This window comes from Helicoverpa armigera, chromosome 22, assembly GCF_030705265.1.
Source record: "Helicoverpa armigera isolate CAAS_96S chromosome 22, ASM3070526v1, whole genome shotgun sequence".
Taxonomy (NCBI): Eukaryota; Metazoa; Arthropoda; class Insecta; order Lepidoptera; family Noctuidae; genus Helicoverpa; species Helicoverpa armigera.
This window is the reverse complement of record NC_087141.1, coordinates 3,902,614-3,928,104: the sequence shown is the minus strand read 5'-3', so window position 1 is coordinate 3,928,104 and position 25,491 is coordinate 3,902,614. Positions and strand designations below refer to the sequence as shown.

Below are 25,491 nucleotides of genomic sequence, written 5' to 3'. Positions count from 1 at the left end.
GAATTAAAGTTAATGTACAATTTCCAGTCGTCACTGTGGGCGCATGCTGTGCAACAAATGCTCGAGTCAGGACGTGCCGATCCTCAAGTTCGGCATGAACAAGCCGCAGCGAGTGTGCGAGATCTGCTTCAACGTGCTGCAGGTCGGCGCGAGTTAGTGACGTCACGCCTCACGCTCGGTACTCGGAATACAAGGCTCCACAGGGCGCACCTCTATACTCGGAGAAATGGAAAAGCCTCTGTGCACTGAATCGATTCATACTTATCTATATCGCTCGCAGTGCATAGATGTCGGATGGCTTTCATACTAATGCCTTTTCATTGGCTACGTCTCATCCAGCGATCAGATGTCGCCAATGAAAATGTATTACGGTGTGCTGTTACAAGTGTGTCAGACTCAGTAACCATCTTACACACAATAGCGGTTGCACGCGGCTCACAAGTTTAGTCATTAGACTATCGTGAGATTTTATAGTTTTATATTGCAAATAAAATAACATCACATCCCAGTGATCATTCAAATCTTGTTAATTTTCTTATGAGGCTAGATCATTCCTACCTGCCTAACTCGATTTCGTAAATTTTCTTACGTATACATTGTTTTAAAATACTTAACATAAGGCACGGACTTGAGGCGATTCTGTCTGTTAGATAGCAATATGTTATTCTAATAACATTGATATAATATTGTGATTTAGTTAGGCTTCTAAGGTCACAGTTATTGTGTAGATGCGAAGTATACCTTACTATTTAATGCCTATATAATGTAATCTTGTAAAACCAAGAGCGCGTCCATTAGATACTAAAAACAAAAATACAAAAATCTTGCTTAAAATAGTGCCTACAGATTTTTACGATACTTGAATTATTTCAATATTTTTTTCTAAATTTTGCCAAAGTTTTTCCTGTGCTTTTGTTTCTGACATTTAGCTTGTAATATATAGAAATTGGTTTATATTGTATTGTTAGATATTATTGTTAAAATTTTATCATGTTTATGATGTTCACACATAAGATATTTTACTGATTCATTCATTGGTACAATAATATTTGTTTAGGATACATTTTTATTCTATGTTATTTACAACGACTGCACCTACACTACTTCATACTAGTAGGGTATAATGTGAAGGTTCACAAAATGTTTATATCTAGGAATTATTTATTAAGAATGCAATTTACTGTAAGATTCCGTTTTGTGTGACCATTATAAACTTTTTCTTACATCTAGAGAACTATGCATTTTATACTTTTAAGTAAATTTTCATTATATTATTGTAGGGTTTATAGAAACTGAAATGTATTCTTTTATTGCTTAGGGGTAAGACAATTGATGCAATGTTTACATTTTGTAAAGTTAACGTTAATTTGATGATAATTGGCATTTGTTTTGACATTCCGATTTTCTGCACAGGTTTATGATAACACTCGTATTTTTTAAATAACTCTTATTTTGAGTGTGCCATTTCACTTGTGATGTACTGAAAGCTTAAATTGTTATGTTGAGATTATTTTTTTAATCTGAATTTTATTTAATTCAAAAATTTTATATTCACTGTAATAAAAAAAACTTATTATGCAAATTGCTTTTTATTGCTTTATGAAAGATTGTAGTTAGTTACAGTAACATTTTGTAAGGTTTATATTAAATGCTAAATAAAAGACAAATATTAACGATGATTATTTATTTACAAATAAACAGTAAACATGAACTCGTCAATCTTCACACTTGGTACATAAATAAATTTGCTAAAACTACATCTACCCTTTGTACCTGAAAATTCTATGAAAACAAGAATTATGTAACATAAGATTGGGCATTATAGGTGGCAGTTTAGGGTAGAGAATTAAAATTAAGTTACTTTAACCTCTTGAACAGGTCCTTGGTGACGCAATGGTCGAGGACATGCAAGTAGTCAATGAGTTCCTCCTCGCAGGTCTCTGTGGTTTGGGAGCGGGAGTTGACGCGGTCATTGCACTCTTGGTACTTGGCCCAGTGGCTCTGGGCATCAGGCTTCTGTGAGCATACCTCCTGTAATTTCATATAAACAGTTAGGACTTGCATAAAACCAATGCTATCTTATAAACTAATATATCTTTACATGATTCTACATTGTTGAAATAATCACACTAGTTATGAACTATTTCCTATCAAAAATAACTGTTTAAATACAATGAATAAGTAACGTCTAACTAAATGACATCAACCATCATAACTGGAATAAATGAAAGAAAGAAAATAATAAACCTTGATGTCTCTTGATGCATTTTCAGAGGAATAAAAATTATTCTAAAAAGAAAAACAATAATTAAAAATAAATAACTATCCATTGAACTCTTGAGGAATAGGAGGATCCTATCCTGTAAATCATTTTCTTCCACTCTTGATAACTTAGTGCATCCAATACATACATTTATGCCTGAATAAAGGCAGAGTTTAGATTTAACACTTAAGAAGTGGCCCTTTTTGGTCATGCTAAATGCATCAGAACCACGGAGGAGAAAAGACTAGCGGAGATAACGCAGGTAGGTCACGCGCCTTCAGGTAGGTCAAATACGTCACGGCAGGCGTGGCTGGACACCGCCCATATCATGCCCATATACCGTCCTTCACATCAAACTGACATCTTGTCATAGTTGTATTTTTACCACAATTTCAACAGATTTTATTTGTTACTCGATTAAAACGATGAAATGCGCTATCATTAATTGTAGAAATTGCTCAGGATCCAAACTCAAACATACCATAAGATAACATTTCACATATAATTAATATTTTAACTTTAAAACATATTTTTTGCTAGAGACATCTGTCGTCGAATGGCTGCATTTCTAGAACCTCTAAGTGAATTTGTATTATTTTCGTATGAATCTTGAATCAATGTACATTATTGGTACCAATTTTTGCCTTAAAAAGCAGCTTCATTTTTCTTTGCATCCTACAAGTTTTTTTTTTTTGATTATTTACAAACGAAAACATATGATATATTATCATGAAAATTTAAAATTATAAAAACACCATCTTTCGGTAAGTAGTCGACTTACGTATATTTGAAGTAAAATTATGTTCATCAAGAGAGACAGAGAGACCCGTTACCATAGACATAATATTAGTAAACAGGACTGCGCACCTATACCCAAAAAACGAGCCGAGTGAAACAGTTAGTACGGAGGCTGTCTGTCCCTTTCTAATAGGGTGACTATGAGATTAAGCTATGTGAGACAAATCCGAATTTGCTAAGATTATTAAACACAGATTGGTATTGAAGTTTTAACTTACGCAGTTTGTGACCTTAAGATACTAATATAATAGGCTTTTAAAAATTAGCGGGAATTAGCCGTATAAAAGCAGGAAGATTCGAAGTGAAGACTGATTTGTCTGTATTTTTGCTTCACATATAGACTGCTGAGCCATTTATGTCGCCTTCCTTCATTTTTTGGGAAGCTGTAACAATAGTACAACAGTTTTAAAATTCATCACCCATATTTTGACTCATTACAAGAATTCATGGGCACCCTATTTGTTTGATTTACGAAAATGTTAAAGTGTTAGAAAGAGACAAACAGCCTCCGTTCGAACTATCCCTCTCGGCTCGGATTTGCCTCTGTGTATTATGCAACCAATTTAGTACCTTATTGCGTTAGAATAGAGTTCATTTTCGTAAATATATATTTTGAGCGTGCGCAATCTTGTTTAGAAATATTATATCTATGCCCGTTACAAAATTAAGTGCTACCAGACATCTAAAATTCAATCACCCATAAAAAAGGTCTTATTTAAAAAAGCTGCAATTATCTTAAAATTAATCATAACTCTAACTATGTAATTCTTTTAGTAACCAGTCAGCGTTGTTGTGATCAGTTACATGTAATAAGATCTAAGACTACATTATATAAAAACAGTATTTTTGCCATGGCTCCAAAAATTTATAACAAATATATATAAGATGTGACAAAAATTAGCGTAGATTTATTTATATTCATCAACAGTTTTACAGTTTTACATAGGTATATCTCTCTTGCCGTACATACTTTTTGAATGTACCTTTACTTAGAGCAATATCCGACTCACATAAAGTCTGCTATTTAGTGGATGCGCCGTTATGATACAGTTGTGAAAACTCCAATTTGATGAACACTGTCCCTATAAGTTTAATTCCCATTTTTCTTGGTGAATTTCATAATATGGCAACATAGAAAACAACAACAGTCATCGCAGCACGGTTTTAGAACAAATAGAACGAATTTTCGGGCTTGTGATGCCATAGTGGCTAGTAGATGAACTAACACAATGACATAAGTTGATACTGAAATTACACCATGGGGGTATTTTAGACCCGTGATGAGTAAAAAATATTTTTCATTGAGTCTCCGTTTAATGATTGCTAGTAGAATTATACCTATTTTATTCCTGGGGGAGTTAATAAATTGTTGTGGGGCAAGTTCTGTGCACAAAATAATACTTATATAACAATTAATTTTCCAACTTTTTTATCTCTCTTTTTCTTCGTTCATTTGAAATGAATGCTTCTTCAAACTTTCTAATTCAATTACTATTTTTAAAGAATTATTAATTTTGAGTATTTACTTTACCTACTTTTGAGTATGTCACTAGTGGTCGATGTTAGTTTAGGGTTAAATTTTAATTATCCTATTCCACGCTAGATGGATTTGGGTGTTTTTCAGAAAACTTGACCCTAGCAAAATCGGCCTGTCCCACACATTCAAACATTTTTATTTTGATTTTTTTATATGGCACGTGTGAAAGTGAGTTTCTGATTAATTTAGGTATATATTTTAATGTACAATTAAATCAATATGTAGCATAGAAAGTGGATAGTTATTTTTATATTTAAAATAAACCTAAAGAGGACGTATAAATATCATGTGTCCCATGGCGCTCTTGGAGATTTCAAATACATCTTACTTCTAAAATATTCGTTTTTAGGTATGTTTAAGTTTTTGAATTTAGTCTCTGTATTTCTAAAAACGTATTTTTAATTTTTATGCCATAAATTTATTGTTATTTTAAGAAATATCATTATTTTAATGTTGTCCTACGAAAATCATTGTTCCGGAAATTCCGGTTTCGTCACGGTGAATTTGATATCGTACTCAAGATAAAATCTACTAATTTGTGTTTTTTCTACCTTCTTGGCAACATTATGATCGTAAAAGGATTCCGCCATTGCTGTTTTAAAGTCAGTTAAGGCTAAAACTGTGACGACAATGTTAGTGTCATCGGCGCGCAAAATTTTTGTTCCGGATAGTGGCAGTATTTAAAAGGTTAATAAATTGTTTTCTTAACTCTAAAACACTGTATATAACATAAGCAACTCATCATTATTAGATTAGTCAGGCTAAAAACAAGGTAGTTTAAATAAATATTTGTTATTTTCAATTTTAAAAGTCTCGTGAGATGAAAACGTCACCTCCTGTGCGTCACGTTACATACTACCGGAACAAAATCGTAACGATCTTGAATTGTAAAGCTTAGTGTACAATTAAATAATTTATGGGAGCATCCTGTCCGCGCGTGTGGTAGGTATCAAACGAAAAGGCTTACATTTAATCGGTTTTGTTTATATATGTGTGTGTAAAGGTTTATATCTAAAAATCTTGTGAGTTAATACTATATTCTTTGTGATTGTGTTTTGAAATCGGCAGTGTGGACATTGCTCAAATTATTCTTATCCATCACGAAATTTTCATAATAGTCACTGTCCCATATTCTGGATGTTACAAAAATGGTTTTAAAATATATATTTTTCATTTTATAGCGTTTATTTTGGCATCATAGTATTTTGTTAGTATCTAAAATTTCTCACTAGGCTTGATTTTGGAAATTGTAGCGGGTATCATTAGTAATGACAACTTTTCTAGTGAGATGTGTCCAAGAAGTGACGAAAGTGAAATTATTTAGCTAATTATTTAATAATCTTATAGAATTATGTTATCGTTTTGTTTGTTTTTAAAAGATTTTAAGTATACCTTTATGCCACCATAAGTTGATTTCGTTTTAATACTTGTTTGTTTTATTTCTAATTAATTATATTTTGTGACGTTCAGGAATACTATGCATCATACGCTGACAGAAAAACTTTAATATTTCTTAAAATCATATTATAATTTTAATTTAAAATGCAGGTTTAGCTAGTTAACAATATATTCTTTAATATTAGAGTAAATATAATATTATTCACGAAATAAAAAAAAAATCTTTCCTGTGCGTCACAGGGTATTCTTTTCTGAAAAACACCCATTTACAAAAAATGGGTGGTTTCCCATAAAAGGCATATACGGGTGGAGCCAGTAACGTTCCTCGTCCCCCGCTCACCTGAATTTTGGCACGCTGCTTTGTTAGGAGATTTTACGTTAGGGCACCTCCGCTAGTCTTATCTCCTCCGTGATCATAACGCAATAAATGGCGACATCTAGTGGACAAGATCAGAAGGAGTCATGATCCTCAGCAGTTAGGGAAACGACTAAGAAGAAGAATGCATCACTAGCATTGTAATCATCACTTGTATTAGTCCATTATACCCAATGTACGATAATGTTTATAATGTTTCAGCAAATGCGGTCTAACCATTTAGGAGTTTGGTGACAAAAACATACACACAAAAATGTACATGACTATAGAAGCGATTAGAAAAAGGATCATCTGTTGGAGTGTGTCACCCTGTGGTAACAATAATCACACATTGCTCGTCAAGTAAAAATAAAGGAAAATAATTATCCTTCAGCAAAATCTTGTCAGAGGTTATGTTTCAAGTATGGTCGATCCACAAAGCAACATTCTTTATGTCTTGTTACATAATACGCGTGGGTCAAGGAATGACATTACACATACCCTGAGGTGAGTCTGAGCATCAACCATTTCTTCCTCCTCGGCTGCCTCCTCCTCAGCCTTGACCACGGGAATAATTTTTTTGTCGGACATTTCGCCTGAAATGAATATCACAATGTGTCACAAACTTCAGCAGTTAACAATATGAACGTTTAATTATTAGATCACTTATTTACACGAAAGAAATGTATTTTTTTCTCGAAAATTACCTAAATCGATGATGCAACGACCGATAGCGAGTAAAGCAATGTTGCCAGTTTATTAATTAAACTGTCATCATAATGATTGTCATTCTTAAAACAGTTTTAACCAGGTGCTTTTATAAGATTTCACAACGTCATAACGTCTCTTTATACTAAATCCGAAATACTTAACTTAAAAGCCTGTTGTAATATTTATTATAAATATTTCCATTATTCCTATGTAAAATAGTGTTTTCATAAATGGCAATTCATGAAATAGAAAATGAAAAAAATAAAAATGACAATGACATTAAGCATGTTGGCAACCTAACGGACGCTGTACCTGCACATGAAGTATATCAATTTTATGACAGAAATGCAAAGAGTAGTAGTAGCAATAAAAATGTACTTTATGAATAAACATTGTGCGAGAAGTCAACTGAATATTTCATTAAATTGTTTATTGAAATGTAAATAAAAATACAGTTATTAAGGTTTTTATTATACTTCTAGTTATTAAATGTGTTGATTGTATTACAACGAAAAGGACAGAATGTAAGTATGTTTTCATCCAGTCGTCAGCTCCGAACTGGTCGTCACCATGGAGAGAGCTTGCTGTAGAAAATTGTTTTATAATTCGATATTGTGGTGTTAAACTAGTGAAATTCTCATCGCAGCTATGGTCAATATAATTAAGGGTTTTCAGTTTATATAAGATTTAAAATGGTATCGCATCATATTGCCAGAATTCGGCAAAATACTAAAAACTATACAATTTCCTAACATATTGTTTTATAAACATTTCAGGTTTGTTGCAATGGAATTATCATACTTCTATACATCTGTTTACTTCCTTCTACCTTTGGTACCTTCAACCAGTACCTGTGGTTGATCATTATGAAGAGTTGTCCATTTATTGTAAAAGTTGAGGTTATGTTTTATAAAACATTATTACTGTTTTGTCTTACAGAATGAATGGAGGAATGGAGCATAAAACTCCAGGTCACAACGTGGTGCTTCATAAAGCGCCCAAAAACTACAAACTGCTTATGGACCCATTCCTGGTGAAGGGAGCAGCAAAACTGTACAGATATGATGGCACTGTTCCTGGTGATACAACTTATCCACCTGTGCAGTGCAGGGACCCGCGCTCTCAGCTCTCACGAATCTGGAATCGACTAGAACCAGCCGACCTACCTGTTCCTAGGTACCCAAACACAGATTTGTTGTATTTCACAAGAGTAACTTGACACACTAAATGACTTCACATAGCATTATTATGTGCAATCAGAATCATAATCTCAATCTAGTTTGTTGAATTATAATCAAAGGCATTGGATACAATTAATTTTGAGAATACAATTATCTACACAGTTGATTTATTGTGATTTTGCAAGAAATCTTATTGGCAACGCAGTTGACACCAGTATGATGTGTTCATACTATGTTAGGAGGTCTTTTTTCTTTTTAAACATTCTGATTAGTCATTAAAGTGATAAAATTGTTCAATAAACAAGTTAAATTGTGAGAAAATATGCAATTTTGGTTATATTCATCTTTGTTTTTATTATAGCTTTGGTGACAGTAGTGCCAACATTACACATTCAATTGACATATAATGCGAAGCGGGAAATTTAAAATGTGTGATTATTTTATCATTATTTCCAGGTTCAAGATAGATAAAAATTATGTAGGAATACCACCACAGCTGGAAATTACTATAGGAAATTTAAATGACAACATTGATAAAGCATTTTTGGCAGACATGATGAATAAAGTTGGTCCTTGCGAGGAATTGACAATATTCTACCATCCAATAACAAACCGGCACTTGGGATTTGCCAGAGTAGTGTTTCAAGATGTAAAATATTCAAAATTATGTGTAGAAAAATATAATGGAAAATCAGTAATGGGCCAGGTATGCATACACTTTAAATAATTTACTTATATTTTACATATACCTAATTTTTTATTAATTTTGCAGTATTTTTTGCTCAAATTGGCTTAACTTATGACACTAGTTAAAATAGAATCAACCTATTTAGCACTGCTCATACGGTGCTGGTATTAGATATCTCAAGCCAAGTAATCTTTCCTGTCAAATTATGTTATTTACCCTCTTGTTCCTTGCCACAGGTGCTTGATGTCTTCCATGATGCTTTTGGCAAAAAATGTCAAGAAATGTTCGAAAATAAGACTGTTGAGAAGAAACCCCAGCTGGTGGCTCCGCCCGTCGTCCCCAAACCTCCAGTAGTTGTGGAAGAAGTTCGCCCACCAAAGGTGGATCCCACACTCAGTAAAAGATTAGAAGAAACTAAGATTGCTGAAAAAGTAAGTCATTTCTGTGAAACTGACCGTGTTAGTAGAGGTTAACCTTTTTGTCACTAAGTACTCATAGTTGATCATGTATAGACATAATTTTCATTGAAGTTATAAACAGGAGGCATTATTGTGAGATTTCTTTTTGGCACATTTGGTCATCTACATTCTACGGTATGAAAATGGGGTGATCTATACTAATATTATAAAGCAGAAGAGTGTTTGTTTGAACGCGCTAATCTCAGGAACTACTGGTCCGATTTGAAAATTTCTTTCAGTGTTAGATAGCCCATTTATCGAGGAAGGAAGGAAGGAATTACTTTTTATCCCAGTATGGGAAGTAGTTCCCACGGGATGCAGGTGACACAGCTGGCAGAAGCTAGTTAGAAGATAGTTTAGTTTTGACATTTGTGCTTCATTGTGGTGCCATCGGTAAATACCGCAGGGACATGCAACAATATTGTTTCGCACTTCCCCAAATGTGATATTAAAATAAAAAGTTTTTATTCAGACAAAGTATGTAAAGTTAGTACATACTACACGCAGTTTAGAAACTAGTGCATAATATTGACTTGGATGTTTTGTCCAGGAGCCGTACCCCCGCTACAAGGATTCAGTAGAGCACAGCGACAGCAACACGCGGTGGTCGGACGAGGAGCGAGAGTACCGACACCGGCACCGCAGTCGCAGCGAACGGGACCGAGACAAGGACAGAGACCGGGACAGGGATAGGGACCGGTAATTACTATATTTCTAATTTTCTATACAATATAATAATATTATGTAGCAATAAGTTTTAATTCCACCATAATTACTATGGTTGATATATGATCAATTTTGATATCAATAATTCGTCATCATTACATAGGTACTCTGTGTTTGATATTATGCAATAACAATGTCCTATTTGAACTATCAATATTAATATTTCTCACTATTCCATAAGCAAACGATGCAAGAGGAAATGTCGGCGAAGGTATACCTTTATTTCAATTCGTTTTTTGTGTGTTCTGTAGTTTTTTTTACGAGGCTGTTATCTTTTTTCCGCTTTATTATTATTGTTTCGCAATACATAGATTATAGCATCTTGATTTTCTGTGGGCATCCCGAGATTGACATAATTTTTATATTGACTTTTCTCATGTTTTAATTAATATTATATTAATGTTGTTCAGAGAGCGTTACCGCGAGCGCTACGGTCGCGGCGGCAGCGAGGCGGGCGAGACGCCGTACGCGAGCACGGCGCATGCGCCCGAGGTGCCCTACACGCCGCACGCGCCGCCGCCCGCCGCAGTGCCGTACGACGCCTACTACCAACAGAAGTAAGAACTACACACACAACTATTATGTTATACTCTATCATTCTTCAACCTATTGAGCATACTCTAGACCCTTATTATGGCCCTTATTTTTGCATTTGTCAATAAACAAAACGTTAAGTACGTTTGGGCTAAATTTTACGTAATATTTGGTTTAAGTCCGATTAAAATTTCGCGCTCGCTTCGCTCGCGCATTTGGAAACTACATGGCCCGTTTTTCTTTATTTGCATTTGCTTACCTACACAACTGCCGACATGCGTTTAGCTTTGAGTAGAACTGACCTGATGAGGTGGTCCCCGGCAAGACGAACTTTAGTTAAAGTGGTCCCTCATGTCAAAAAGGTTAAGAACCACTGCTCTAGACTATAGAGCAAATTAGACACCGTCTTTATTGTACGTGAAAAAAGTGCCTGAAGGTTGCTAATTGACAAGAAAATTTTAATGGCCTAAAAAGGAGATGGCCAAAAAAACACCCAGAATCGACAGGAACTTCATATGTATGATTGGATTCAGTATAATTTGTGGATTTTAAAAAGTATTTCAAATCATCTAAAAACCATGGGGTTCTCTTTTTATAACGTTTTTTTGATCAAGATTTTAGTTCACAAAAAAGTTTACTTTTACTATTTGATGTTCGTTAGAAGTTGAATGCAGACTCGTGATTGGACCGTTTTGCATTGCTAAGTCATTTGTTATATTTGACAATGTCACATGGCGCGATTTTCAAAGACAATTTCTCCAAAAACATTTCATAGCCAGTTGTGAAGGTTGCATGTAACTGCGAAACCTCTCCAAGTAGGTAAGGTCGGTGCTTAATCGTATCTGGAGTGGTTAAATACAAGACCTTTTAATCTCCAGGCAAACTCTGTAACTATGGGGATATTACCATTGGCTTGTATAATGTTAGTGTACCTTGTTTTTTATGTGCCTTGATGTCAATAATCTTATAAATCAACATAAATTCAACAGAAACTATTTTTGTGAAAATATGATATAGCTCCTATACCCCATGGATTTCAGGCTGGATTTTTTGGCACCATCAAAGGTCAATAATAATGAACTCATTGGTACCCATTTCGTTGCTGTCGATTCTGGGTTTTTTTTCTATGAAAATTTGGCCATCTCCTTTACGAGTTGTTGCTAAAGTCCGACCGAAGTTCCAAAGTCCCCGTGCGGACACTTTCAAAAATAGAACGAATCCTCCATCATTTCCATGACTCGGGACGAAGCATTTCGTGTAAACATTCAAGAATTACTACAGTATAAAAATTGTATGTATTACGTCAGTTACGGCTACAACTACGGCGCGGGCGCAGCGCCGGGCGGCAGCGGCATGTGGTGGGGGGACTGGCGGCATCCCCACCACGCCACGCATCACCACTCGCACGTGAGTACCACTATCACTCCGTACTGAGTATATGTATAAACAAATATTACATACAAATATATGTTTTGTTCATGGAATTGTACATATACAAAATAATATGTGTCTCCAAAAAGCATTGCGACAGCTTCCAATCTATCTCATTTGGTGTACTCCAAATGAGCAATTTTGTCTTTTGATGTTCTCATAACAGTGTGTATATTACTAACAGCTACAGGGCTTTCGATGCGGTTTTCATCGTTTCATTAAATTCTGTCTATCAATGGAATATAAATACATAATCGCTTTTTCATCTCTCATCATTCATTGTAAAAATCCATTGCATATCAACACACAAATTATCACCAATAACCTTCGGTTACACAAATTTTTAAGGTGGAAAGGTAAACTTATTAAACGTAGGTCTTTAACGGCCTATTCACGCAGTACATAGCCCTATTTCGGTATTCTGAATGTAACAATAAAGTGGATGTTCCGCCATTGCGAAGCTGGAGCGTCGCTCGTCCGCGACGCCGCAGTGGGCGGCGCCGGCGACGCCCGCGCCCAAGGAACTGCACTCGCCCGACCTCAGGGACAAGGAACGCAGGGAGAAAGACAAGGTCGGCTGCTCGACTTGTAGCTTCACACAGATTTTATGCAATACAGATATCTGACTGTTTTACTAGCTATTTTAAGAACAAAATACTTTTAAAAAATATATTGTGTAAAAGGCTGTCTTTCAAAAATATTTTGTAATTTATCAATTTTATTAAAAAATGGAATTGGAGTGTAGTTCCGCTGATCTCTTCATTGAATTCAGCATATAATATGCAAATTTTGCGTAAATACGTACGATGGTCACGTATCCGTGTGCTTAATACTCTGTGCTTGCACTGTAGCGGTAGAGGGCGTAGGTGTCACTATATTATACACTTTTTGTTTTATTCGAAACCACTACTATCAATAGGAAAATAGGAAATTTTTGGATTCTTATATTATAATTAAAAATGTAGCTTTTGATGTAGCCTAAAGGCATTGTTGTGTAAAACATGTAAATACAAAAAAAATATATATAAATGCACCTTAGGTATGTCACCATTATATTGCACCTTATATCACCAGACACCATTCATATTGCATGATCACCGAATGTAGCAAATTCATCATTTTCACCTGCATGTTCTAATTTCAAGCTAAACTTTGCACGAGCATGAATTTTATTGTATATTTTTATGTATCGTCATTGACCTGTCGTCATCATAACACTTTTATTTTATAATGTTGCAATTTTACAAAATGGTTTTTACTATAAATATTTGAATAGTATTGTGGATATAAACCAGGAAGTCCCGCTAGAGCCAAAGCCCGCGGAGGTGGTGGAGCCCCGGCCCCCGGAGGACACGATAGACAGCAAGGAGCCCGAGCCCAAGCCGCCGCCGCCCGCTGACGAGCCCAAGAACGTTGATCTAGATACCAGGTAAGTAACTCATATAACTATTGAGTAAATAAGTAAATCGTCTGTGTGCCCCTAAATTGTACTACAGCCTAATTACAAAAGGATGGACAATTAAAATCCGGAACATATGCGCGTATGAGGCCTACGCTCCTCCTAGTACCTCCGTCACCCGCTGATTCTTGAAAAACATTTGTGCTCAGCAACTCGCGTAGTCGATACTAATATTAAAAAGCTGAAGAGTTTGTCTGTTCGTTTGATCGCGCTATTCTCAGGAAGTTCTGGTTCGATTTGAAAAATTCTTTTAGTGTAACATAGCCCATTTATCGAGGAAGGGTATAAGCTACTTTTTATCCGGATTCGTGCTGAGGTTTCCACGAGATGCGGATGCAGACAGAAGCTATTGTTCTATAAGGCCAAAAGATATACAGTACGTGTTTTGTGTGACAGAATAGCGATGTTGCTGAAGGGCGCGAGCACGGGCGGCGGGCTGGCGCCGCCCTTCCTGGCGCTCGGCATCTCCTCCGAGGAGGAGGACGACGAGCGTCTGCCGCCGCGCATCCCCGACATCGACACGCACAACCCGCCCTCCGATGACGATGGTACTAACAAAACTTTAAAAAAATTGTTCTCTATATCTCTAATATTCCCTTATTGTTGTAGTGTTTTTGGATATTATGTTAAAGGATTTTTTTAATCATTCGTGGCGTCAATTGTGTTAAGATTTTTTTGCGCAAGATTTGCGCATTTTGCGCAATACTTTTTTGACTAAAGTTACAACAAACGAAAATAAGTCTTATATATTTTTTAAAATTATTTTTTTAATGAACTATTTATATGTATTTGATTCCTGAAACTTTTTTGTCCTTAGGTTCAATAAGCGAAGACCGGGAGAGCATAATATCGTTGTCTTCCATCAAGGAGGTAGACCCGGAGCCGCTGTCTACCACTCCTTCACCATACCTGGCGCGGGACAACTACCTCGAATGCCTGCAAAATACTATAGAAAGGGTAAGAGATTATTTCTTTAGCATGCCATCATTTAAAACAATATCAATTTTTATTGTTAATTTGTTATTACTAACCCCCGCACTCAGACATTTAATGGTTACTTAAGGAAGGAAGGAAGGATTTCTTTGAAAAACCGTCACTAAGGAGTGACCTCTGAGTGCGGGGGTAAAACTTACCACACTCTTTCACAGACAGTGCTGGACTCAGCACATTTCTATTGAAATAAATGTATAAGTCTTTATTTCCCAACACAGGCAGCTCAGAAACCCCCTCCACCGCCGCCGCGCAAATTCCCGCAGATCGACAAGATCGGTTCGGACATATCGTCATCAGAGGATGAGCTGCTGACGGGAGAGGAACCCCGGCGGTCGCCTGATGAACAGAATAAGGATCAGGACAACTTGGATGATGATCAGGTCAGTTAGTAGACCGATCTAAAATATTCTGGAACTGAGTAACAGTTTTAGAATGATGATCTGTTCTCTACAATTCAGTTAGAAGTAATGCCTTACTTTTTGTTTAGAGTGGCTGTCAAACTTTCTGTCTTCTGATTTCCCGTATCGATCTTGACTTTTTTAAGTAATAGTATCTCACCGTTAGTAATTGATTTTTACCTGATAATAGGATGTTTCATTTATTTACATTTATAGCCACACTAGCGCTCCGGCTTCGCTCGAGATAACAGTATTTTCCCACTGTTTAATGTATGTTGTTATACATATAAACCTTCCTCTTTAATCACTATATCGATTTAAAAAAACCGTTTTGAAGATTTAGGCGTACAAAGGGACAACGGGACAAGCGACTTTATTTTATGCTATGTAGCGATAAATAGTAGTATATTCAGTGTTTAAAACATATTTGTCGCGTAACACAGATGTCGCTGTCATCCCTGTCGTCGACGGAGGCTAAGATCGAGGAGCAGGTGCCGGCGGAGGCGTACTTCTACGCGCCGCCCGCCGCCGCGCCGCCGCATCCGCACTACTACCAGCCCATGGCATGGCCGCCTACTGGTGAGATAGCTTAATAAGCATAACTTATACTCATTTACTATGGTTATGTGTAAGAATATGTCGATTTCGGATTTCTTGAATGTGTAGCGGAAATCTATTGTGGATATGTTAGTTTCTGGGGCTTGATTCTGCAAATTTCACTTAAGTGACATACGATTGATATCTAACTAGCATTCAATTACGATTGAAGCGAATGTCGCATTCCGATTTTTTTTCTTTTAAATGAACGTTTTTATCCTCTTCTGTGATTCAATAATGAATGATATTGTTTACAAATGATTTACTATTGCAATATGATTGTAGAGCAGAGTATCCTACAGTCCAAATGACAGACTGATGGCAAACCAATGGAATGACATTGGAATACAATTGGTCTTATATTAGTAGCAGAATGCCCGCTAAGATTAAAACTGCTATTAAGATTCAATTTTTATTCAAGTGTCACATTATTAACTTAGCAGAATCAAGCCCTTGATTCTTCGCTATTGTTACAATGTTTGTGATATATATCATATTAAACTCATGTTTCATCTCAGCGTACCCGCCGCCGGGGTACGGGTCCGCGGAGCTGGGCGTGGTGTACGGGCCGCAGTTCGCGGCGCCGCTGCTGCCGCACCACTACGCGCCATACCAGGAGCCCGCGCAACCCACACAGGTATAACAAACTATCTTCTGTCTCTTACTGAATATTTTGTCTCTTACATAACTCAAATAACGAGAGTGAATTCTCTCTGACTGTGTGAACCACATAACAATCTGGACGAGATAACACCTTCAATGTTTTTTTGAATGAACATGTGTAAATACTGTCAGTAGAAAAAATACTCAATGACTGTATCTCTCATCTACATCGCAAAAGTAATTCTAACAACTATTACTTAACTATTACTTAACACTTATTACCATATAACATCCCTATTTTCTCAGTCTGTGTGAACAATATAACAAAACATTTATTTACTTTTCGTTTTTACCATTCTGCAGGAGCTAGACAATCCTTACTACCCAACAATAAACAGCGTGATAGAGCGAGTGACGGCGGAACTGAAGCAGATCTTAAAGAAGGACTTCAACAAGAAGATGATCGAGAGCACGGCCTTCAAGAGCTTCGAGCTGTGGTGGGACGAGCAGAGCCGCAAGATACGACAGCCCAAGCCCAAGGAGGACGCCGCGCAGCCTTTACAGGTACCAACAACACCTGTAAGTATTATATTTAAAGTATTCTATCATTTCTGGTGAAGGGAGTAAGTGTAAACTTTTAATTAACATAAATTGGTATGACAATAATTTTTATAAAAAAACGTATGATTGATTGATGATCCATGAATGAATGAATTTTATGTGAATTTTTTGTTCAGTCTATTTGTATTTAAGTCTATGGTAAATAAACCTTTCTAAATATAGCATTTTTTTCCATTCTCTATTTTTGCTTTTTCATTAATTTAACTGCTTGTCTGTAGTATATCTTGCTATAAATATATTGCACCTTGTCCAGGACATTTCAAACAAGAAAGAGGAGGCTGTGGACTCGATCAAGTGCATAATGGAATCCCGTGAGATCGGCCTGGAGCTGGGCGGCTACGGCGCCGGCATCGGGCTGGGCCTGCGGGCCACCATACCCAAGATGCCCAGCTTCCGGCGCAAGCGGAAGATACCCTCGCCTGTCTTCATGGATGACGACTCTTCTAAGAGGCTTAGTGATCAGGTATGTGGCGAATTTTGCAGCTACTAAACTAAAGTTATATGATTACGCAATTTAAGTGAACAAGAAGTATCCAAGTGTTGATGAGAGAATATTTTGACTGCACTTGCCAATAGGCTGTGGTGCATTTTACCTTAGCAACTGGATCTAAAATATAATTTCAGATCAGATGCCTTCATGAGCTAGTACTTTGACATAAATATAATACGAAATTCGTTTGTTCGAGTCCTGATTGTCAAACTAATCAAACAAAAAATGTTGTGTTTGCAGGAAGAAATGGTGCAGAACTCTGATGAAGAGAAGGAAGTACCGACGAGTCCGCGCAATAGGACGACAGGTTCTTATTTGTCCCGCAGTCGGCGGCGGCAGTCCAGCAGTTCTTCCAGGTATATATTTTTTTTATTTTTTATTATGCACTTTTTATACTTGTACGAGATTCTTGTAATATTGATACTTATTCGATTTACCACAGATTTTCTTTGTATAAAATCAAGTACAATAAGGCCTTTAATTTAAGTAATTTTAGTTATGAATGAGGAATTGAAACCTAAATTTTTGACACCACTTAACTTACTTATATGTAAGACCATATATACCTGGGTATATACATATCCCTGAAATATGCTCTTATACACACTTACACGGTGTAAGTTCTTATGAGAAGTAGGGGCGGTGTAATATGAACCTTGTTTACTTTGTCAGATCGTCATCGTCATCATCGAGTCGGTCGTCGTCGTCTAGTGGGTCGGAGCGCAAGGGCCCGGCGCCGCGGATATACTCCGACACGGATGATGACTCCGATCTTGATGACGCTGAAGTAAGTACCTTATTTTTTTTTACATACTTCTTGCACATACAGTACTAAGGCGAACCTTATACTTTTGTGTTGGGGCGTGGTGTGATACAATTCACGCGTGGGTGAGCCGACGTGATCGCGATGCGAAGCAAATTAGAAAATGTATACGGTGCTCCGCGCCTTATGTTACGCAGGCCACTTAAAAAAAAACGACAGTTTGTTCTCTTTGCCGTCGCTTCCCGGTTGCATCCCGAGCGCTCATTTACATAGTGAGCTCTTTTCCATGACGTAGAAAGCTCTAATATTAATTTGAGACAACTTTGTGATGCCAGTTCTGGAGTTGTATTACAGCTGATTCGAAGAAATGGTTTTACAAAAAAAATATTTTGTTTTTAATTATGATGCTATAATACAACTCCTGTAAAGACTAGCGGCTAAATGTGACTGATAAAACCACCTACCTACGACGTACAAATTGACTATTTAAACACGTGACATTGCATTGCAGCCCTCCCAGGCGGTTGAGAACGATAAGCCGCTTTGGAGAAAAATGGTAACAGACATACTAAATAGACCTTACTTAGATGATCGTAGTCGAAATTGTGTTGCAATCGTAGACTGTTTGGACCTTTACGTATTTTGATCAAATATCTGGGACCTCTGAAAACCTTCTTATCTGTGTTAATTAATCAAATGAAGTTTTGATTTTATCGACTGGCCAATGTAACATTTTTGATTACAACTTTACAGAGTGTTTCTTGTTAGAATTGCCAGTTTAAAAAAAAAACACAATATTCAACTTAAACCAAAAATTGTTAATTACATAGAAAAAAAATATATAGTAATGTATTGTATCCCAGATATTTAATCAAAAACAGTAGCTTGTATATTGCATGCTTGAGTAGTACAATGGCGAGTTTCCTTGCAGCTCAAGGTGGTGTCCAACAAGGAGCGTCTGCGCCGCGTCTACTCCTCCTCCGACAGCGAAGAGGAGCAGAGCAGGAGAGGTGAGGCACAAATATATTATTATTATTACATAGTTATTTCATCACGTCTAAACGAACTTTCATATGTGAATATCTGGAAACCTAGGTCCTGAAGTGTCCAGCTTTCAACTGACACAATTAATTTAAGCAGTTATACGTAATTTGAAAATCTGTGTTATTGTGTAGTCTTTGGTCATATAGTATAAGAAATTATCTTTGTTGACTTTCATTAATCATCGATTAGACTCAATGAATTAAAGTGTTCACAGGAAATTAAATGTAACTTTGTCTAAAGAATTTGTAATGGTTATAGAAAAAACCCCAATCCCTCAAATGGACGCGTGGGAGGGCTCCGGGTCGGGGGGCGAAGCGCCCGCCGCCGCCTCCCCGCCCCGCGACCTGCTGCTCGACAGGGTGTACTCCGACTCGGAAGAGGAAAGGGAATACCAGGTAACAACATTACCATTTAAAAGTAGGTTTTTGAAATTGAGGAAATAATAGTTCCCAATTTACAAAATGTTTATGTTCACTAAACATATTTTTTTACTTCATAGGAGAGAAGAAGACGGAACACGGAATATATGGAACAAATCGAACGGGAATTCCTCGAGGAGCAGAGACGAAAATTGGAAACAGACACGCACCAGCTGCCTGAGAAACCGCCCGACGACAGGTAAGAACATGTTTCTCGATAACATAATTTCTTCGTGAGAAAAAAACTCAAAATAACAAATGGATGCGATAGTTTGATAGTCTGCAGTTCTTCCTGTAAATTCAGCCCAATGTCTTCCGCTTCCATTCCTCAAAAAAAAATGTCATTTTATTCATGTCATTTTTCAGACAATCTATCCATCTTTTCTTAGGTCTTCCTCTACCTCTCCATTCATTACATTTCTCCATGCAAATACAAATACAAAAATATAATGTTCATTTATTTGTACCAGTAAACCGGACACGCAACCAGAAGAAGCTCGCAGCAGTCCAATCAAGAACCACACCAAGTCTCCGGACCGCGACAAGAGCAAACGGGAGACTTCCCTCGAAGACGGCGAGCTCAGTGATGATGAGCAGCCTCTGCGGGCGCGGCGCAAGAGAGACAAGGCGGAGAAGGCTGACAAGAGACAGAGAATTGTGTCCTTCAGTGATCATAGTAACACTGAGACTGCCGTCAGCGTTAACGGGGTTAAGGATGCCGCTCTGCATGATGTAAGATATATTTTGTTCTTACTGCTCAACTGTTAGAGCAAACTTTTAGTTCGCCGATGGTTTCTTCTCGCTCATAGATATATAATTGAATAGCCGGTATTAAACCGACTATAACATTGATTGAACTCACTATTTTTTAGAGCATATTTTTTTCCAACTGTCTAAGCTGTTTCGCCGTCTGTTTAGTCCTACAGTATGACGATGCTCTTACATTTTAAATTCTTTATAATTCCTTTCTGAAATCATCACCGTTATTTCTTGTCTAAAATGTGACTGTCTCCCACAGGCAAGCAGCGCACTATCCGAGACGTCGTCGCCGCAATCACAAGCATCGCAGGCATCGCAAGCATCGCAGGTGGCGCTGGACCACTCGTACTGCCGCCCGCCGCCCGACGACGAGCCCGAGCGCAGGCCCTCCAACCATCTGCAGCATGACCATGGTAAGAACGGAACGAGGAAAACAAAATGACTAGTGGAGATGACACATCGGAAAATCCCGAGAAAGTTACATTGCTAAAATGCGGGTGTTTGGGGGATGAGGAATGATATTGTCTTCGCCCTAATAAGCCCCATTTTTTTTAAAGCAAAAATCGTTTATAGATCTCAAATAACCCGAACTTCTAGTAGCTGGTCGTTTCGGTACCTTTACTTATTTGACCTAAAAGAAGGTGCCTGACCTACCTGTCTTATGGCATCTCTGCTCATCTTTCATCACTCTGTGGATCAAAATCATATAGAAGTTAACCTGCTAGGGCATAGCCCTCATTGCTACGATCACATAGTAACTACACTATAAGATGCTTTGTATATGATGATGTTGACAATATTGCAGGTTACACTTGGATGGCAGAGCCGGAGAGTGCGGCGTCGCCGGTGGAAGAGGTGGCCAGTAAAAAGGACACCAAGCGACCTTACAAGAGGAAACATGAACCTAAGAAGCTGGCTGAGATACAGAATAAGTATGTCATTTTAATACATAGACACTGACTAAAATATTGTTCATTTTAATGGTGCTATTTTAACCAAAGTTTAAAAGTATTATTTTGTCCTTTTGCGAAAATTATGTTACCAGTGCTTAAGCTTATTGTGATAAGATTTTTATTAATAATGCAATATTTTCGTTCCAGACTGTACTCTCCGCGCTCGCTGGAGTACGAGAAGACTCCATACGCGTCGGTAACATTCAAGGCCCGCGACCTGATGGCGGAGATGCAAGTGATGTACGAGTTCCTGACGCGCGGCATCGACCGCGAGGACGTGGAGTACCTGCGCCGCGCGTACGACGCGCTGCTCGCTGAGGATGCTCACGGGTACTGGCTCAACGACACGCACTGGGTCGACCACCCGCCGACTGACGTGTGTTACTCGCCGCCCAAGAAGAAGTCCAAGAGGCACAACAATATCTATGAGGATTTACAGGTGTGTTGCTGCTACTACCGGTATAATTCATTAATCTTTTCAATATAACACATAACGAGAGCTAACACAGACTCTTCATGTCGCTCAAAACTGTGCTACAGAGTAGACAAAATGCGAGTATTGTGTCAATATGCATATGTAGTTAGTAATAGTATAGTACAATTAGGGAATGGCTAGGCAGCTGATGATTTTAGACATTGTAGGTTCGAAGCGAGCTAACTTCCAATAAAACAAATTGACATAATTATACATAACGAATTTTCACACCGAATCTACTATCCAGGGTCACTCGAGCGGGTCAGCGCGGACGGAGGGCTACTACAAGATGGACGCGCGGCTGAAGGCGAAGTACAAGTACCACCACGGCCGCAGCTCGGCCGCCGCCCTGCATGCACACACCGACGACAAGAAGGCCTCCAAGATGCAGGGCCTGTCCCGCGAGGCCAGGTCCAACCAGAGGAGGCTGCTTACCGCTTTCGGTATGTTCATTCATCAAATTTTTAACCGACTTCCCAAAAAGGAGGGTTCTCAATTCGAATGTTTGTATTTTTTAAATTCTTGTATTAATTTATCCCCTGTGTATCGCATCTCGAATCTTTGTATCATCACCAGGTCAGCCTCAAGTAAATTAGCAGACAGGTTTAAAAAATAAAATCGCCTATGTATATTGTAATGGTTCGTTCTCGATATCAACAGGTACAGATACGGACTCCGATTTGTTGAAATTCAACCAGCTCAAGTTCAGGAAAAAGCAGCTCAAATTCGCCAAGTCTGGCATTCACGACTGGGGCTTGTTTGCACAAGTAAGTTACCAAAAATCAATTTTTAATTATAATACATACTCAAAGACACCTTTTTTTTGTTTTTTTTTTAACGACGTCAAAAATCTTCAATTGACCCCTCCCGCTGTGGGTTAGCAGCGGTGAGGGAGTGTCAGACTCTTACTGACTAAAAACCGTCGTGTTCCGTCGTGGGCCTTTTATGTGCCAGGGCCGCGGTATCTCTTTCGAACAACCCACAGCCCCTGCAGTATCCATAGACACCTTTGTTAGACTAGTTGCCAGATTAACTAAGACAAGTGTTAACATAAACATAATTTGTGCAGGAGCCGATAGCAGCGGACGAGATGGTGATCGAGTACGTGGGGCAGATGGTGCGGCCCATCGTGGCGGATGTCCGCGAGGCGCACTACGAGGCCACCGGCATCGGCTCCTCCTACCTGTTCCGCATCGACCTCGACACCATCATCGACGCCACCAAGTGCGGCAACCTCGCACGGTTCATCAACCACAGCTGCAATGTGAGTACTGCAACCACTGCTTCACTGTAACAAACTACCCGTGTAACTACTTCCCGTGCTCCTGATGAACTTAGTGGATTAAAAAGAATAACTATGTGCCGACTGTCGAATTCGAATATCGAATTTATTTCAGGCAACCGTTACAGCCTTTATATCGTCCCACTGCTGGGCACAGGCCTCCTCTCACAGGGAGAAGGATTGAGCATTAATCACCACGCTTGCTCAATGCGGGTTGGTGATTTCAGACTATATAGTCCAGGTTTCCTCGAGATGTTTTCCTTCACCTTTTTATCAGCCATTGGTGTCTAAGTTATATTTAGAAAGTACTTACAAACTTAGAAAAGTTGCATTGGTACTTGCCTGACCTGGAATCGAAGCCGCGCCCTCATACTCGAGAGGTTGGCTCTTTACCCACTAGGCCACCACGACTTTTCAGGCAACTAGGGCCCATAAAAATACAAATGCACATATTTCGTACATAACTTATAAACTAATAATTAAAATTATCTATAAAAAAAATAGTACTATACATCCATAAAAAAACTTAAATATATAACAAATAGCCTTGTCGACAAAGATGCTTTTCTCATCAAACTAGTGTTTTCAAGTTAGTAATGTGACTTTCGTCTCCCTTCCAGCCGAATTGCTACGCGAAAATAATAACAATAGAGTCTCAAAAGAAGATCGTGATATACTCGAAGCAGCCGATAGGCGTCGACGAGGAGATCACGTACGACTACAAGTTCCCTCTCGAGGACGAGAAGATCCCCTGTCTGTGCGGAGCCCCGCAGTGCCGCGGCTTCCTCAACTAGCCGCCGCCGCCCGCTGCACGGGGACAAGCCTGAAGCCTGCCTGCACCCGTCACTTTATCCTCAAACCTAGAAACCTAATGAATTTACACCCCTTATACATTATCGATCTGAAATATATTTAACCATGTGTTCATGCTCATTTATACGACGATAAATTGACCGATACAGGCAAGCCGTAATGTAATGAAAAATCTGCAATAACGTTGGAGCCAACATAGTTAGAATATCGCAATATAACATCAACATTGAACTGATAAATATATGATTAGGATATACAAACAATTACTCGTACTTTGTAAATATATAGTCGCGATGGCAACGATTGGAATTTACCTTTAGTGTTGTGATTTAGGCCAGGTAAGATTATAGAATATATTCGATTCTGTCCTTACCTACCTCGATATTCGTGTACGGAATATATAATTAACGATATGATGTGTGTTCAGGGTTCAGTTTCATATCTTCTTCCATAATATTTAAATAAGCATGTTATATAACAAGACAATTTAGTTTGTCCTCAGTGTCGAGCGTGGCTCTGTAACGTATTGTAAGTGGCACTAGAGTACGAGCGCTGCGCTGCTCTGTAGCAGTCTCGTGGTGTCGGAAACTGCCTCAACTTGTAACGATTTTTGTCATTTTATGTAATATATGAGTGTCGGTGTGACTCTGAAGTGTTTGTTTATTGTATTTAATGTGGAGACCCAGTGAACATATTATGTAATTAAAAATAAACTGCAGCAATTGTTTCTTGTATTATATTATGATATTTTGACTGAGTCTAAATATATGATTCACTAGGCATAGAATGTCTGATCTAGCGAGCTGTATAATTTTTTTGTGTTGTACATTATTTGTGTAAAGAGATCTCTGCTATTACGTCAGATTTGTGTAGTACACTTTTTAAGTACATCATCTTGTTAATAATTTCGAAGACAATTCGTAACCAAATAATATGGGGTGTTAATTGACTTCGTTTTCGATTAGACGCTATCTAATAAGCGACGTGCGAGCGGTGATTGTGACGAATATAAACCGAATAATGTATTGTGTCTGCTCGCATGAACTTTCAAAATTCCACTTCATATTATGTAAATGTAATAAGATTGTAAATAAAAAATTCCAACAATTTTAATCCGAGTTTGTATTCGTTTCCATTCATATCCGATCATCAAACCGCGCCGATTGCAGCCACCCACCTGCTTTTTGATAAATATTGCAATACATAACATACATTTACACATAACTTTATTTTAAGTACCTAAGTAGAGTAACTTAAGCAGTCCTGGGTTAGCCCATAAGCAAACTAAGAAATTGAAACCAGCCCTCTCGGACGAAAACAACTGGCTCTCGATCCAGCCAGGATTTCTTTTTATTTGTGCTTAATTTGAGAGTTAAAATCTTTCAATACCTACATACGAGGGCGCTTGGGTAATGGTAAAACCCGGGCGCTATATGACCTAGAGACGGCCCTGACTATATGCCCTTATTTTTGCATTTGTCAAACAAAAAGTTAAGTACATTCGGAAACATTAACCATTTACGCAGCGCGCGCAGCAAAAGCTCTCAATAAAACAAAAAATCCCCCGATTTTGAATCATTATTCATTACTGCTCTGCTCTTGACGTTCATAGCTGTTTGTAAAGGCCTAAATAAAATAAATGGTTTGACTTTGACGTACTTCTGAAGAAAGAGATTACTTAGTGTTAAATATTTCTCCTACCCACACAAGTTACAAACTCATAGTACGCAAACGTTAGGGCC

General features: G+C 37.8%; 3 protein-coding genes across 10 annotated transcripts in view; 2 read left to right on the top strand and 1 right to left on the bottom strand.

Moving 5' to 3' along the window:
* The window catches only part of LOC110370878 (rabankyrin-5), a 42,854-nt gene extending 41,181 nt beyond the window's left edge, over positions 1-1,673 (top strand). Inside the window, exon 21 of the mRNA XM_021326868.3 lies at positions 28-1,673. Coding sequence (XP_021182543.1) covers positions 28-157 — 130 coding nt within the window. The 3' untranslated portion in view covers positions 158-1,673. The remainder of the gene's footprint in view (positions 1-27) is intronic.
* On the bottom strand, positions 1,670-7,212 carry LOC110370916 (cytochrome b-c1 complex subunit 6, mitochondrial). The gene is made up of 3 exons (XM_021326926.3): positions 7,059-7,212; positions 6,853-6,947; positions 1,670-2,031 (listed from the first exon to the last, which is right to left on the bottom strand). Exons 2-3 carry the CDS (start codon positions 6,940-6,942, stop codon positions 1,858-1,860), a joined length of 264 nt encoding a protein of 87 aa, XP_021182601.1. The 5' UTR covers positions 6,943-6,947; positions 7,059-7,212; the 3' UTR covers positions 1,670-1,857.
* Positions 7,213-7,388: 176 nt separating this feature from the next.
* Positions 7,389-24,862, top strand: LOC110370798 (histone-lysine N-methyltransferase SETD1). 8 transcript variants are annotated; one of them, XM_064040658.1, is made up of 31 exons: positions 7,389-7,586; positions 8,002-8,238; positions 8,700-8,949; positions 9,168-9,362; positions 9,940-10,088; positions 10,297-10,326; positions 10,526-10,672; positions 11,957-12,056; positions 12,542-12,652; positions 13,376-13,509; positions 13,936-14,087; positions 14,357-14,496; positions 14,751-14,912; positions 15,374-15,509; positions 16,046-16,164; positions 16,494-16,709; positions 17,005-17,214; positions 17,482-17,597; positions 17,914-18,028; positions 18,516-18,560; positions 18,936-19,014; positions 19,307-19,443; positions 19,548-19,666; positions 19,938-20,199; positions 20,486-20,639; positions 21,032-21,158; positions 21,327-21,618; positions 21,902-22,097; positions 22,315-22,421; positions 22,724-22,918; positions 23,557-24,862. In XM_064040658.1, the coding sequence occupies exons 2-31, from the start codon at positions 8,003-8,005 to the stop codon at positions 23,728-23,730; spliced, it is 4,605 nt and encodes a 1,534-aa protein (XP_063896728.1). In that variant the 5' UTR covers positions 7,389-7,586; position 8,002; the 3' UTR covers positions 23,731-24,862. The 8 variants fall into 8 exon arrangements, with proteins under 8 accessions (XP_063896728.1, XP_063896729.1, XP_063896727.1 ...); XM_064040659.1 differs by lacking the exon at positions 7,389-7,586 and adding an exon at positions 7,600-7,838 and having other exon boundaries at positions 16,494-16,694; XM_064040657.1 differs by lacking the exon at positions 7,389-7,586 and adding an exon at positions 7,600-7,838.
* The last annotated feature ends 629 nt before the right edge of the window (positions 24,863-25,491 follow it).

Bases quoted from the DNA above. Each gene is read 5' to 3' on its own strand.
- LOC110370916 (XM_021326926.3), bottom strand. From the start codon at position 6,942: ATGTCCGACAAAAAAATTATTCCCGTGGTCAAGGCTGAGGAGGAGGCA. The intron at 2,032-6,852 runs GTATGTGTAATG...ATGAAATTACAG, and splicing joins ATGCTCAGACTCACCTCAGG to GAGGTATGCTCACAGAAGCC.
- LOC110370798 (XM_064040658.1), top strand. From the start codon at position 8,003: ATGAATGGAGGAATGGAGCATAAAACTCCAGGTCACAACGTGGTGCTT. The intron at 10,327-10,525 runs GTATACCTTTAT...AATGTTGTTCAG, and splicing joins AAGAGGAAATGTCGGCGAAG to AGAGCGTTACCGCGAGCGCT. The intron at 13,510-13,935 runs GTAAGTAACTCA...TTTGTGTGACAG, and splicing joins AACGTTGATCTAGATACCAG to AATAGCGATGTTGCTGAAGG.